This window comes from Pygocentrus nattereri, chromosome 19, assembly GCF_015220715.1.
Source record: "Pygocentrus nattereri isolate fPygNat1 chromosome 19, fPygNat1.pri, whole genome shotgun sequence".
In the NCBI taxonomy this organism is placed as follows: Eukaryota; Metazoa; Chordata; class Actinopteri; order Characiformes; family Serrasalmidae; genus Pygocentrus; species Pygocentrus nattereri.
The window spans coordinates 17,764,006-17,780,630 of record NC_051229.1 but is presented as its reverse complement, the minus strand read 5'-3'; the positions used below and the strand labels follow the sequence as shown (position 1 = coordinate 17,780,630).

Genomic DNA, 16,625 nt, shown 5'->3' with positions numbered 1-16,625 from the left:
TTGCACCTTTAATGGATTGTAAGTTGCACTTTCCACTGTATTCGTCCTCCCTAGTTTCAGGAAAGGATTTTACACAGGCACAATGGAGTAACTTGTGTTGTGGTAGCATGGTCCGTCAAGTTTCATGAAGCCATCATGAGAACAACAGAACAAAACAGGTGCTATGATTAGGAACATAAAGTACAGTTGGGTCTCTGGCTTTTTGAGGTCAAGTTTGGGTTTGGTTTCTTGCGGGTTGTGTCAGCTCTTGACAAAATATTGTCAGGCTATATATGGGTTCTGTGCTGATTAAAGCTCTACAATGTATAACATAAGAAAAACAAGTAATCCGTTTCCTTATAATTTTAAGTTATCTTTTAATTTATCAATTAATGAATAAAAAATAATACTATTGTAAGTAATCATAATAAAAGTAATGACTTTCCTTCAAACTGTGGCCTTGCATCGGCTTTCTTTTATGTATCCGATTATTCTGCCCCTTCTCCTTACAATGTTTTCAGTTTCTCTCCTTCAGAGAAACATCCTCCAGAGTTCATCTTCTCCTCTAGCTTTACCCACTCTCTCTCTGTGCTCCCCCGTCCCTCTCCCCCTCTCCCCTGCAGGGCTCATCTGATCTGCAGCACATCTCCCTGAGTGCCTTGGTGCGGTATGGAGGCAGATGGGCGGCAGTGGAACGCAGCGGTGGGTTTATGGCTCTCTGTGGGAAAGACTCGGCAGCCCTCCCTCCCCGACACACGCACCACCAGCCGCCAGCTACCCACCGCCAGCAGGCAGCATTAGATCAGCCTCCTCCAGCACTGCAGCCAGCATTAGATCAGTATCACACACTAGCCTGGCACTTGCAGCCACAGCAAGCCACATCTGCCGAGCCGGACCGCCACTCACTCGCCAAGGGAGGGAGAGCCAGCCAGCTTCAAGGCTATGCTGAAATATGGGATAAGATGCTGGTGGTAGTTCTGAGACTTTGAGATCATAATAAGATCATCATTCATCTGTATAGCACCTTTCACACATATAATGCAGCTCAAAATGTCCTCACAGATAAAAAAAGACAAACATATACTCTAAAAATGTCAAGTCAGATCAACTTAAAATTACAAGTTAACTGACTTTTTGACTTTAGCTTAAGGACTTAATTTGGTTAAACATTCTCCCAACTCCATCCTGCATCTCAGTTAAAAAATAGATAAAAATATTTTTACTCAATTTCCCCATTAGTATTCCCCATTTCCCCATTTCCATCACACAATCCCATCAGATATTTTCCCCTCTCAGGCTTCAAGATATGGACAGCTTCAAACTCAGTCTCCTGATAATGATTTGAACTGTTAAACACCACATGTAACCATGCTACTTTTGCAAAGCTAAAACAACCCATATTTTCAGTAGTGTATTAAACATTTATGAACACAAAATCTGAGTAACTTCAAGCGCTCCTGAATGGTACAACACATCACCTAAAGAGGCGATCGTGAGTTTCAACCCCATCAAAGCTGCAGCCACACATAAGTGGGTATAAGAGGAGAAAATGTGGGATGGACAGAGCCTCAGCTAGTGGGGAAATTGAGTAAATTCAGCAACATTTACCGAACTGAGAACTCATCTTTACTGATGGATCAAATTCTTAGCCTTTTAAAGGGCTATTTTACTGCACTGCACTCTATGTATGCCACTGTCATGAAGTAAAGTAATACCTTTTCTGAAATGAATTATAATTGAGTTAATTTATTATAGGACTTTAAGGAAGACTAGCATATTGTAACTAAGTGAGCTTACTCCACTTTAAGTGTGCACTGTGCAGATACTGAACATTAAATGAACTACATCAGGACTAGCGGCATAAAAGGTAATCAAGGCATCCCTATTATTTTTTTCTGGATTTCCCACAGGCTTGTAGGGGCATTAGTGTTATATTTTTTCAGCAGTGATGGCCCTCTTATTGACAAGATGGCTCATTAGGATCTAGATTCAGTGGTCTGGAGATCTGGTCATCATGCAAGAGGCTGAGTGAAAAGCTATTTCATGCTTGTGTGGTAATGATCCACGCAATGATTAGTTCCCACTCAGTTCATAGTGAAGAACCTTGAGATGTATCATTTCACCAGCAAAGGATCCTATGGGAGCGCAACTGTCCAACTGGGCCAACTCATTTCAGTTTCAGTGCCTGTGGTAACTGTAATGAGCTAGAGAAACCAGTGTTTCTCCAAGTGTTTAAAAGCCACACAGTCTTTCAGGACTGACCTGTGCCATGTTCTAAACTACAGATGTCAAGTACTGTGTACTCACCCTTCCAACTTCCACCAAGTTAGTAACCATGACGATGGTTGCTGTGTTCTCCTGCCAAACCATCCTCCAGAAGTCAATCACAGTCTCCTGCATGGGTCCTGTGCATAGAAAACATACAAACACAGTGAATGTCATTCACTGTACACTGTTGTTGTCAGGACAGAACCTTGTTTTTCCATATGATTATATTACTTCATCTGTTCTGACTTTAGACTCTAGTCCAAATCACAATCAGACCAAAAGTCGTCCACTGTTATGGGTCTATACTTATAATAAAGTACTCAACAAAATTATACATGAAAATCAAAAGCACAAATTGAGTTAATGCACTCCAGCTTGGCCAGCGCTGACCATTCAGTCCCTCCAATTTTCAATTAGAAATCTAATTAATTTGAATTAATATTGTTTTTAATCAAGTACCACTGGTAAAAAAATGACTTGTGACAAATTAATTAGTGTGTGCAAATCCCTGCATAAGGGCTGGAGCTAATGCACATTACCTGCAGCCAGAGGCAAATTACATTCAGCCGAGAATCGCTGCAACCTCCTGATCTTCTTCCAGCTCATAAAAATGTCATTATAAAACAGCTGGGCCGAGAGCTGACGGTCCACACACACACGTGCACATACATACTTACACATGCACAAACCCACCCAAACAACAGACAGACACTAACAGACATAAACATGTACACTAGCGTTCAAAAGTTTGAAATCACTTTCCATGGTAACAAGATTATTATAAGAAGCAACAATAATAATTAAAACCATATGGATTTTAAAATTACTAACTATTAACCAAGAAATATTTTTAGATGTTTTATTTAATATTTCAAGAATTCTCTGAACAAGTTATTTTAGGATAATTAAATATGTAGAGATTAATATTTTTGGCTAAAACTAGAACACTGGGCAAAAAACTGAAAAAAAAAATACAAATAAGCTCATTACATAAAATTAACTTACTAAAATGATTAAAGTATTTAGGCTACAGTATGTGCTGCAACCAGAATCCTCAACAACAGATAATGGTTAGTAATTGAAGGCAATGAATTACTATGAATTACACTTTGCACTTTTACAATGTTCTTAGTGAATTTCATCATTTTTAGAAACTGAGGCTACATATGGCATTGGTGTGCTTCTGCTCTCTTGCTGTATTTCTGCATATCTGCAATGTTGTGTTTTCATATGGTCTCAAATGGTACAACATCAGTCTTGGGATGTGATCCCCTCTTTGAAATATGATGAATTTTGGATATTAATTGTATTCTAACTACGTTCTCCATGTTATACACCTTCCTGAGCCATTTTAGAATCTCCTATGGCTGTGTGCATCATTCTGGACAAAAAATTTTATTTACAGCTTTCTGGCACTGTACTAATGATTTTAAAGCTGTGAAGTTTGAACATATTAGAATCACTTTTCTGCAGCGAAACTTTTGAACAGTATTGTACTTTCTAACACAGTCTCACTTTCTATTTCACATCTAGACTAAAACCATATTACTTTAACTCATGGCATCTCACACTATCACCACCCTCATACCCCCACCAACTCTGGCTCAGCTCACTGGCCTGTATGGGAATTGTCGGATTGATTCCTGGTGTGGTGAGCAGAGAACAGGACATCATCTGCTGTGTAGGATTCAAATGCTATTCTGCAGTAACATAATACGTTGCCCCGATGCCAGTGAACACCAGCCTGAATCTGAGCAGCACCTAAACACATACTAAGATCATCTATAACATCAACAATTCGCTTTGAGCTACCCCATACTTCAGCTGAGGAGACAACTTCAAAGGATTTTACCATCTTTTAAGCTGTGTTCAGTGGCTCTTCAGCTGACCAATCAATGGCGCCTTTTAAGTACAAAGAAATAACAACCAAAGCTCTATAGCATACAGCAAATATATCATGCCTATTTATCTATGTACACTAAATTGACAAAAGTATTTGCTCATCTGCCTTCACATGCTTAACCCATAGGGTTTATTATGATGTCAGCCCACCCTTTGCACCTGTAACAGCTTCAAATCTTCTGGGAAGGTTTTCCACAAAGGTTAGGAGAGTGTTTATGGGAATATTTCACCATTCTTCCATAGCGCATTTGTGATGTCAGACAATGATGTTGGATGAGAAGGCCTGGCTCGCAGTCTCCACTCTAATTCCTCCTAAAGGTGTTCTATGGGGTTGAAGTCAGGACTCTGTCCAGGGCAGTCAAGTTCTTCCACACCAAACTCACTCATCCATGTCTTTATGGACCTTGCTTTGTGCACTGGTGTGCAGTCATGTTGGAACAGGAAGGGACATTCCCAAACTGTTCCCACAAAGTTTGGAGCATGAAATTTTCCGCAATCTCTTGGTCTGCTAAAGCATTAAGAGTTACTTTCACTGGAACTAAGGGGCCGAGCCCAACTCCTGAGAAACAACACCACACCATAATCCACCCTCTACCAAACTTTACACTTGGTACAATGCAGTCAGACAAGTACCGTTCTCCTGGCAACCACCAAACCCAGAGTCACCCGTCGGATTGCCAGATGGAGAAGCGTGATTTGTCACTCCAGACAACACGTCTCCACTGCTCTAGAGCCATGGAAATCCATTCCATGAAGCTCTCTACACTGTTCTTGAGTTTGGAGGTCTGTAGCGAGTGACTCTGCCTAAAGTTGGCGTCCTCTGTGCACTATGCGCCTCAGCATCCCCTGACACCGCTCTGCCATTTTACATGGCCTACCACTTCATGGCTGAGTTGCTGTCGTTCCCAATCACTTCCACTTTGTTATAATACCAGTAGCAAGGAAATTTCATGACTGAACTTGTTGCACATGTGGCATCCTATCATGGTACCATGCTGGAATTCCAGTCCCTGAGAGCGACCAATTCTTTCATAAATGTTTGTAGAAGCAGTCTGCATGCCTAGGTGCTTGGTTTTATACACTTGTGGCCATGGAAGTGATTGGAACAATTGAATTCAATGATTTGGATGGCTGAGTGAATACTTTTGGAAATATAGTGTATCTATTTACTGAGGTTGCAAAATGTAAAATTTGGTAATTGTTATGATGATACTGTCTTTTGTGATAGGCTGCAATATGCAAGTGAGCCCTCTGACCAAGGATTAAGTTTTTTACTGTGTTGTGAGAGCATCTGAAAACAGTGACAGATGAGTATTTCTGTCAATGAAGTATGAGTATAATCTGACAAACGTAAATTATTTTAGACAAAATAGTCATACAATAACCGTCACATCACTGATTCGCTTATACATTTTAATATGAAGTCATTTTAATATACAGAATTGTGCAAAATTTAATTAATTTCCAGCCAAAACAGCCATAAAGTTCAAGTTAATCACTTTTCAGCAGATATTTATGAGGATGTCAGATATGAAATAATCCACTTACATAAGGAATGGGAAAGTCAAAGGAAAGCAAGTGAAAAAAACAGGAGTTTCTATTTACAACCAATTTAAAATCCTGATCTTTAGAGGTATGGATAAAATATATGGGAAAATATAGATTTCAGATTCAGTATATGTCTCCTGCTTTTTCACTGATGCGGAACAGTTAATAACTGAATGGCCATTTTGACTGGAAGAGATGGGTAGCAGTGCGCCATACTGCAAGACATATCACAATTACAATATGAAGCAATATAATCTGAATACTAATAGCCTACATCTTGCAGCTCTGTTATCTTTCTGTCCATCTGTCTTGGATAAGTCAAGCTGCTTTGTGACCAGTGGCTCTATAACATGGTTTCAAAATTGATTCTCTGAGACAATAAGAAAGAGCTCAGATACTGATTAGGTATCTGAATAAAATGGCATTTAACTGACTCCACGGTGTGTCTGATAGCCAAGTTCAAGTATGGCAAGTTTCCCAGCTCATAAGAGTGACCTTCTCTGGAAGTGTGGTGTATGTGCGTGTGTGAGCGTGAAAGAGATCTCAATTGTTTTACAGAGCACTGCTCTGCAGTTTGATCTATACAAACGAACTAAATCACCAAATTAACACTGCTCAGTGAATCTGACTCCTGTGGCATTATTTGACTCTTGAGAAAGAGAGCGAGAGAGAAAGAGAGAAAGAGAAAGAGAGGGAGAGGAGTGAGAGAACAATACATTTGAGAAAATAAGTGATAGGTGGGCGTAATGTGAGCAGATCCATTGATCTGCGGAGTCCAGTGATCTGTGCCAGACTGTGTGCGTGTGTGTGTGTGTGAGTGTGTGTGTGAGAGAGAGAGAGAGAGAGAGAGAGAGAGAGAGAGAGGGAGAGAGAGAGAGAGACGAACAGAATAATGAGGCTAAGTTCAGAGCCCTTATCTGGCCTGGGTGACTAAAGCACTTTGGAAGTTGTGTAACTTTGAGAGTGTGAGGGCAGAGAATGAGAGGAGGTGAAGTCTTCAGCCAACACACACACACACACACACACACACACACACACACACACACACACACACACACACACACACACACACAGATACGTGCACACACATACACAAGCTATACTGCCTTACAAGCCTGTGTAGAGCATGCTGAAGCCAAAGCAAAACAGAACCATACGCCAGTTTAATGAAGCACATCATTGACAGAAATCATAGAAACCTACTTCAACTTCCACCCAAGCACACTGCTTATCTTACAATTTTTTTCCCCAGAAGTTTACTCATAAAATATGTGTGGTTTTATGTACTAAAAACAATAATTATTCATTCTAACTATCATGGCCATTTTAAAGTTAGTTTTAAAGTTCTTTATCTCTTAGTGTTAAGCAGCTGTTTTTTTACAGTGTCAAAAATCCTGGTTAATTCAACCACTGAGATATAAACAAAATCATACAGAATGGTTTGATGTAAAATCAAATTTAGATTTCATTACAGTAGTACTAACATGAACCAGGGGTCATAATATCTACAACACAAATATAGCCATTTTATTTACTATCCAAAGCCACCGGTGAACCTACACATCTTCTGAAGTTTTAGATGTAATATTGATCATAGTAAAACAATGGTAAATCTGGAAAAAAAAAAAACAGTTTTCTTTGTGAAACAATGTCTTGGGCATAAGGCAGTGTATTCATAAATATTTCATGTAATACTTCTCTGTGAAGTAATGTTTAGAGGCATTAAAATCTTCAGACGTCTGGCTCGTATCACCACCACTGTGAACAGTTCTTACACTACTTTTCTACAAAAGATTTCATATCAAACCACTCTGAATAACTTTGTTTACATCTTAACGATTTGATTATGCAGAAAATAAAGAAAAAAAAATCAGTAGCCTACCCTAAGTTAGATATATGTAAATTAATTCTGTTGCCCTTTCAGCTGAAACACCCCGTATAACGTCAGCATAAATGTGCGTACCTAGGCTGAATGAGCAGATATATGTAAACATGCTGGCTTTGTGACACTAAGTTCTGTGACAGCACAAAAACATTCAAGTAAAAATGGAATTTTTAGTAGCCTATTTTCCATTTAGTTTCCATACACAGTTCTGTGCAAAAGTCAGAAATCACCTTTCCTTTATTTAATTTATAACATACTTCATTTTCAAAAGGGAGTGAAAAGTCAAAAGAATATAAGAAAAAAAACAAGAATTTCCAAAACTGTTCAAGTTCTAATATTAAACGTACAATTCTCAAGTCCATAATGTACTGAGACCATTTATTTAATTTCAAATGAAAACAGACACAAGTTTTTTAAAAATATTTTTCAGTGTTAGGAACAAAAAGCAGCAAACAAACATTTATCAGAAAATTAAACATACAAAATTTGTCCACCCTTAACCTTTATAAAACCTTTCATTCCTTTTAGGAGACTTGCTTTGTTTTTTAAGGAAATCTGCAGGAATGTTTTTGCCCAAATCCAAAGTTCAGTATTTTGTAGTTGGTTGCATTTTTTGCTTCTCATGATCTACATAGTCCCAAATACATTAAGTGATGTTAAGGTCTGGACAGTATTGTTGGGTGGTCTGTCAGTTGTTTTGAGATCACCAGCAGCTCTCATAGATGAAAGCTGCTCACCTTTTAGAGCCTTGTTTTCAATGATAAGATACAGGGAAAATGAGGCTCTAAAAGGTGAGCAGCCTCCTAAACGGTAAAGGGTGAACACACTAAATATGAAAAATTTTGTCTGTTTCGTTTCCTGTTTGTTTACTGCTTTTTGCTCCTAACACTGAAAATGATATAACTTGTTTCTGTTTTCATTTGAAATTAAAGGGTGGTCTCAGTACATTATGGACTGGAGAGAGAAAGTCAAACTCTTATTTCAAAATTAGTTTATCTGTGATATGGGCTCCAAAACTCAAGGAGCTAGGGAGTAAGAAGAAATTCCAAATGCATTTTAGGAATGCTTTAGCTGCACAGTTGTTTGAAAAACATCCCCACCGCAATAAAACTTATTTGAGCAAAATAAATAAAAGTATAGAAAACTTTATGCTGAAGTCTAAGGTTTTCTGGTAAAGAGGGGAAAAAATTGCAAACACTTCCTGTATCAGAAACTCCAGCTGTCAAGAGCTGCTGACAGTCATTCCTGCAAGCAGTGTGTCACTCTTCTGAAGAACGTGTGAGTGTGTGTGTGTGTCAGAGTGAAAGAGAATGTGTGTGTGTAGCACCATGTGAAATCTGCTGATATGCCCCTATAACCAGCAAAGTGTAAAAACTCCTGATAGACACAACCTCTCATCTGCTTGCTATCATTAATATTACATGTTAGCCACACTCAATATCAGCCTCTCTCTCTCTCTCTCTCTCTCTCTCTCTGTCTCTCTTTCTCTCTCCCTCCCTCCCTCCCCTCTGTGGACTATCACGCCTCACCTGTAAATGATAAAACTGGTAATACACCACAATCAGCCATGTGGAAAAGACTTTGCAACTGAGAGAGAACGAGCAAAAGAAAGAGAGAGGAGCAAGACAGAGAGAGAGAGAGAGAGAGAGGGAGAGGGTTGAGCAACAGCGAGACTGAGGAAGACTTTTCTTTCCTTCCTCCATCCATCCATCTAATATCTATCTGCACAAGCTGCTTAAGAGACCCCCAAACCACAGCCTACTGCCAAAGCCTGCATCATTATAGTGCATCCACACAGTCTGAAGAGCATCTGAATATGCGTGCGCGTGAGTGTGCGATAGCGTGTGTGTGTCTGAGTGTGTGTGTGTTTGTGTGTGTGACCCTGTGTTATTGATGAGACCTCCGCTCTAGAGGGGATTATTGGAGCAGCTGCCAGTTTATCAGAACCTCCTGGACATACACCCTCTAAACCTCATTAACACACTCACATATTCATCACACACACACTCCCACACACACAGACTGCTGCTCCAAACTCCCGAGCATCATTAAAGAGCATCATTAAACAGTCTTGCTGGTCACTTGTAGTTTCTGCTTAAATGTTGAGAACTTAAATTTGTGGCAAGGAAGCCAAATATGAAGTCTAGAGCAGGTACGTGTATCTTGTTTGAGCAACCTTGTTAAAGGTTCATTCATTAATATTGATTACAGCACATCTTTACATAAAACAATTCCGTTTTAAATACCCAAATCTTCGCTATGACAAGATAAAATATGTGCCTTTAACCTTCTACCCTGGTTTTACTTGCTACTTGTTTGCTAATTTGTGCTAGTTGCAAATTGCCTACAACCTAATAGTTGCAGGTGCACACAACACACTGCTTATTCTACTAGTTAAACAACCTTTCAACCACCCAAAAAGCCATCTTCTTTTTTTTGTCCATTAATTCCTAACTCGTAATTCATTAATTCCTAATTCATGTCATTCAACATGATCACGTCACACCTTATTATCATTTCGATTATTTTTTTTCTTTAAATTTGTTTCACAAAGTTGAGATGCTTGCAACTGTTGAGACTGACTTTGAACTACACAACTCAAGTACAATTTAGTTTCATATAGGTTGCAAGCAATTAAAGTTGCCTGAAGGCTTCACCATGTACAGCTAGCTTCAACAGAATTCTGAAACCCTTTTTTGGGTTTGTGTGGAAATCCGAGCTTTTCTTTTTCCATAGCTGGCCTCGCCATACGTGCAGGAGGAGTTGATGTCATCAGGCGGTACCCACCATTCACCGGGTGTTTCGACCCTCAACCACAACACCCTCTCAGTGGTGGGTCGGCAGTGGTGGCAAAGTCATTGCCCATCAGCTCCTCCTGGCTTCCAGCTTAACTCCTCTCTCCTGCTCCATAACCAGCAAGAGGCTCTTTCTGCTGCCTCCCTCATCCTGCGAGCTGCTGCCTTTCTCTCCTTCCCCGTCATTCCAATGGCTGTGAGCATTCTCCAAACTGACCGGGCTGGAAATCCTCTACAGCCGACCTCAACCGGGAACAGCCATGCCTGCAATCCTTTCCCCCTACAGTCAAGCAGTCAAGTTGGTATTTGGTGCTCTTCCTTTCAAAGGCCTGTTCACATCCCTCTTCCCATTGGACTGTAAGTTCTAAGAGGATGATCTTTTTTGCCTCTTCATACCACAGTACCACATCCGGCCTCAAGGTTGTCTGGACAATCTGGGGGAACTGCAGCCTTCCTCCCAAGTCGACGTTCAAGCTATGCAAATACTAGTCCATACTTAAACAAAGAGAAATGGCCATATACAGATTCTTATACAACATTCGGGTTAAGAAGCCAAGTGCATACTAGTACTGTTTACTTAAATTTAGTATAAAACCATGACTTATCTCACCAAATCATTCCTGAATGCAATTTATGTTTTACTACCGAAGTTATTTTACTTACAATGGAAGCTGAATTTTGACCAGAAAGTTAGCAATGGAATATAAACTTGGCTATCCATTTCACTAAACTGACCATTGAAAACACAACATTAAACAAAGTTTTTAAAACTTTTAAATCATGTACTTCCTTTATCATCTCTGCAATGTAGGTAAGCAAAAAATCTTTTTGATGGGAAGTTCATCATAGAAAGGGACAAATTATTGTGTCAAACTATTTGTTGCAAATCAAAGTAGATTTATTTGGAGAAAAAATTAAATATCTCACTATTTAAACCATAGTTTGTGAGAAGGTCAATGTAGTTATTCTGTTTTCTGTTGGAATTCCTCTCAGTAAATTACAGCCATTCATTATAGTGAAATGTAGAGCAGACATCAGAGGTCACTCTGTGGGTCTAGATGACTGAAGTCAACATGGACCAGAAATCAGAATGCATTTTTCTACCTTGATGCAATGCACGTTTCTGAAGGAAACAGGATTTTAGTATGGGAAATAATGGGCAGGACATGATTTTGTTCATCGTGAAAGAGCTTTCTCCAGGTCTGACTGATGATACAAACATCAGTCAGACCTGGACGATAGTCTACAGTCAATCATTGACTGGGGGACAAAATCCTGGTAAATACAGGAGGCACAAGAGGAGGAGGGAAAAGATGCTATAACATTATTGATTCACATAAATTGTCCCCACTCATGGTGCAGTGTAACATAACTACATGTCACAAGGTGTTAAGAGGCAAGCAAAATCACTTAACTTTGATCAAAAATGCAAGAATGTTGTCTTTAATATGATACGAAACACTGAATCATGCTTATCCAGTGACATGAATAAATGAGGTAAAAAAGGTCAATTTAACCCCCCAGAGAACAATATTAGCCTTATATTGTGTTTAAAAAAACAGCCATTTTCATAAAAAGTACTATTTGTCTCAAGATGCCTGGCAAAGACACTTGTGCCGCCTGAAGCTTTAAGCATAAATAGCTAATTAAAATCAATAGCTAAAGAAAATTAAATTTAGTTAAGGCCAGAGGAGTCACAGTTGTAATGTTGGACACACAAAACATTTATCTGAAATGGAATACAACATAAATGTTGTCCAATTTTACTGAATATACATATTTTTTCAATCAACTAATGCAATAGCATATAATAATAATAATTAAACATGCACAGGACTACTCTATTACATACTTAGTGAGACTGTGGAATAGAATAATTGCAATATAATGACAGCACTTATTTAATTTGTATTTAGATTCAGCTCTTCATTATGAACACATTAATAAATGTAATTAATACGCGATTGGATATTACACCTCTTATTATCTTATTTGATCAGGTTCATATTGTCAGCTAGCTTAGTAAGCTACCTAGTTCTGTGCTCTGATTTCAGCACTTCATCACTGGAGATGTACCAGAAACTGATGGATGACGTAGGACTGATGCAGTGGCAAAAACGTGATATCGCAAATGCGATACCATTGCTGGAAACACAAGATGGTAAACATGCAAAAATAAATATAATTCGATATTTTACTGTTCAAAATAAACAGGCCTATATTTAGTTTAACTGAGGTAAGCCCGCTAGCACAAATTAAGCTATGAGCATGTCATCATTTACACCGCAGTCAATAATTGCAGTTCATGTGAGCATGTCTGCTGTGTGTTGCCGGTAACACTGCTAACATTATTTACAAGGTAATTTACGAGGTAATTTTCAAGCGACAGCAGTGTGGTGTGGGAACAGTATGATTCCATGAATACATGCATTGATGCAACTTCCTCATGTCACTTATCCTCACACTGTGACTCGCCACTCGGTTATGACCAACAATGGTTTAGGCTATTAAAGACAGTAGCAATTAATGATATAAAGCCCTCTGCCTACCAGATGAGGGTGTGGTAGAGGCTGAACCAGAGCTGCCAAAACTATGGGTGTAACAGGAGTTTGACCCACCACTTTTCAAATGACTGGGGTGACGACTCACCATTTTCTGATTGAGTTCACGATGCTCACTTCATAAAGAAATGAAACTCCATTTCAGCTGAGGGGCAGGACATTTCCCAAAGGAGTAAAGTCTTCATGAGTCTGTGTCTAGTGAGCTCACTAATCTGGTAAATATGTTTTTGTTTTTAGTGATAATAATGAATGAAATAATGAACTGAGTCAGTGTTTGAATTTGCTAAATGTCAGTTTGAATATATCATACTGCTACGTTGCTATACTAAGGTAGCTGTTATGTTTACTTTGTTTGATGTGGTCCTAACTTTTTCTTTAGTCTGCTTTTACATGTGAACACTCCACTCATTTTCAGGTCCACACTAAACAACTGAAATGCAGACTTGTGACCACCACTGCTGGTGGGGACGCATTTTTATGATGCTCCCCACCAAACAAGAATTCAACATCAGAGTTTGTTTTTTTCAGAGCACTTCAGCGCTGTGCTGTCCACATAATCTGTCTGTTTTAACATTTTGCTCTTTACAGACTGTCATACCATTCCTGCACAAGTTGCTGATAATAACAGCAAATGAGCAGTGATATAATAAAAATACACCTTTACTTTGGGCACATTCCTGATTGCAGAACATGCATTTGGCCTAGCATCAGCAATCTGATTGGTTAAATTCAAAATGGTAAACCAATCATAAATAAGCAGATATCAAGTATCATTTATTATTATTGCTTTGTTTTGTGACATGCATATATGTTAAGTGTCTCTATTTTAGAATTTCTATTTTTATATTTTCATGATGGTAAAGGCGACATTAACATAATGACTGCATTCCAGCAATATATTGATAAACAAACCCCAGTATCTCTTTTGGTCCACTTTAGAAATTGAACTAAACAAAAACTCTCATGAGTAGGTTTATAAGAAATGTTACTAGCATGACATGAAAGGCAGTTTTTTAATTACTCAATAGCGTAGTTGCATTTTATCACTCCACCACTCCACTTTTTTTTTTTTTTTTTGGAAACACCAAATTTTTCCCCATGGAGCCCATCATGCAAATATTATGGACACCACTGGCATAGGGGTTGGCAACATGCAGCTCCAGCACTGTCTCTGCTTTGTTGCGGCCCCACGGCAGTTTTAGATTTTTAGGTAAAAATAACATAATCCTCCTTTGCAGTAAAAACAAGCTCTGCTGATTGTCCTAACACAGTTTTAACAATAAATGGTCTTTAACATTCATGTATACCTGCTAATTTATGAACCTTTATCCCTGAAGCCTGGCACACAGACTGTTGGTCATATAGCAACACAAACAACAACCTTGCCTAGCTAGCAGTTAACGAAATGGCAAAGAGAGAGATTTAAGACAAATATTGATCGTTTAGAGATGCACAAATATTTTTGCATTTATAAGCACTCAGCTGGTTTCCTGATATGTTTAATCTGCAACAAGAAGCTGTCAAACACTAAAAAAGTCCCAAAGCTGAAGTCAGATTCTCATTTGCCAGCTTCATGTTTGAATTTTCCCGTTCTACCTTAAATGGTGCAGCAGTTACATTCTGGCTCTGCAAGCACCGTTTACGGTGGAATGAGAAAATTCAAATAAAAAACTAGTAAATGAGAAGCAACTTCAGCCTCAAAAAAGTTGAACACTGAACGATATTTTACTTTTGCGTTTCCTGCCAGAGATGTAAGAAAAGTAGCTATGCCTGAGCTAAAGCTTAAATCAGAGCAAAGTAAGACTGCTTTTTCCTTTATATTTTTAAACGTATTCTAGTACATACTGAGACATATTTACAACCAAGATGGTAAAATGGACATAAAATGTTGTGTCTCCCAAGGTGGCTTGATTTCTGCTGCAAGGATAAAATGGCTCCTCTTAACCTTTGGGTTGTCGACCCCTGGTATAGGCTATACTTCTCCCAAACGCAACGGCCCTACAGGGCCAGCCAAAATTGCCCATGTTATCTCTTCCTTAATGCCAAAACTCCTTGCAATGCGTCTTTGACGAGACAAGAAGACCTTATGTCAGCACCTGCCTCTGTGTTTAGCAAAAGAGTCAAGTTTTTATATCTAAAGGTGATGGTCTTTTATCTTAGGGGTCTTTTGAACAGAGACAGCAGTCATACATAATATCCCTAGCTAGGAAATATGCTCTAAAACTCTCTCCCTCTCTCTCCCAGACTGTTGCATGATGTGTTCTGGGCTTCCCACTTTCTTCTAATTCGAAGAGACAGACCCTCCTTTCTCTCTCTCTACCTTACTCTCTCTGTTTCCCTCTCTCTGGTGTCAGCACTCTGTCTGCCAGGTGAAGATGATGATGATGAATAATGCAGAGGTTTAAGCTTGGAGAGAATAACAATGTTTTTATTCCCTCCCACCCCTCACTCTGGTGTCATGGCCACCCTCATGAGAGGAAGTGCTTTCAGTGTCTATTTCCCGTTGCCTCGTTCCTTTCTTTGGAGTAAGGAGCTAGTGTATTTAATTCCGAAGAATCAGTTTTAGTCACACATGTGCTTTTTTTGTTAACACTTTATTTGAAGGCTACCTACATAAGGACTTCATGACGCATTCATAAGCACTGAATAATGTGTTTATGAAGCACTACTTGAACATTTATTAAGTTCTTATGTCGGTTCTCGCAACCTGACATAAGATGTTTTATGAAATAAATGACATTGTACTGACATAATAAGAATAAACGTTGAACATATTTACAGCACTAAACACATTTAAAACACTATAACTGCATCAATCAACTCAGCGAAGAGGGGTGGTTTCCAGGCATATTTAACCTGATATCAGTACAATGTCATCTTAAGAATGCTGACATAAATAGTTATGTATAGTGTCCAGAGATAGTCCAGTATAGCCAGAGAGAGAGAGAGAGAGATTGACAGAGAGAAAGAGAGAGAAAGGGAGAAAGAAATAGAGACAGAAAAAAACAAAGACAGAGAGGCAAGAGAGAGAGAGGCTATTAAATGGTGAGAGAGAACGAGAAAGAAAGAGAGAAAGAGAGAGAAAGAGTGCCAAAGAGAGTGGCAGAGTGAAAGAGAGAGAGAAAAAGGCAGGTGGCTGTTTGAGGAGAGTGAGAGAAAAATAAAGAAAAGAGAAATGCAGAAAGGGAGGAGAGAGAGAAAGCAGAAAAGAGGGGATAAGAGATGAAGAGATGGAGGAAAAAGAGAAATAGAGAGAAGGAGACAGAAAGTGAGTGAGAGACAGAAAGAGTGAAAAAAAAAGCAAGAGAGAGAAAGGAGAGGCACAGGATAGAGCTGAACCGATCTGAAAACTTTATGACAGATATGGATTTTATGGAGCTGAGAATTCCAATAATGGATTATGGGTCAATATAATTTAGTGTGGTCAGAAATTAAAGCTCAGTAGTTTTAGTTAAACTTGTGCTTTAATGACTGATTTTGAATTGTTAAATATGGTTGTCAGTTCTCAACCATCAAATTTCTTATATTCAAAATGCAGAAGCTCACAGGGCCTTCAAAGTTATGAATGTCATCTCTAGGTCTTCCTAGAACTCAGAATTCTTAATGGTTTTGTTGGTTTCTATTAATTAGCACATCAAAAGTATCTGTTAGTAAGAGGTAATGTAAGACAGAGAGAGAAGGAGAGAA

The 16,625-nt window shown here is 38.8% G+C and overlaps 1 protein-coding gene across 9 annotated transcripts in view; it reads right to left on the bottom strand.

Annotated features, from left to right (window-relative positions):
• Positions 1–16,625, bottom strand: part of LOC108427207 (receptor-type tyrosine-protein phosphatase mu-like) — a 269,465-nt gene that overhangs the window by 24,347 nt on the left and 228,493 nt on the right. For all 9 annotated transcript variants that reach the window (XM_037531160.1, XM_037531153.1, XM_037531154.1 and 6 more), the window contains one exon: positions 2,287–2,384. In XM_037531160.1, coding sequence (XP_037387057.1) covers positions 2,287–2,384 — 98 coding nt within the window. The remainder of the gene's footprint in view (positions 1–2,286; positions 2,385–16,625) is intronic.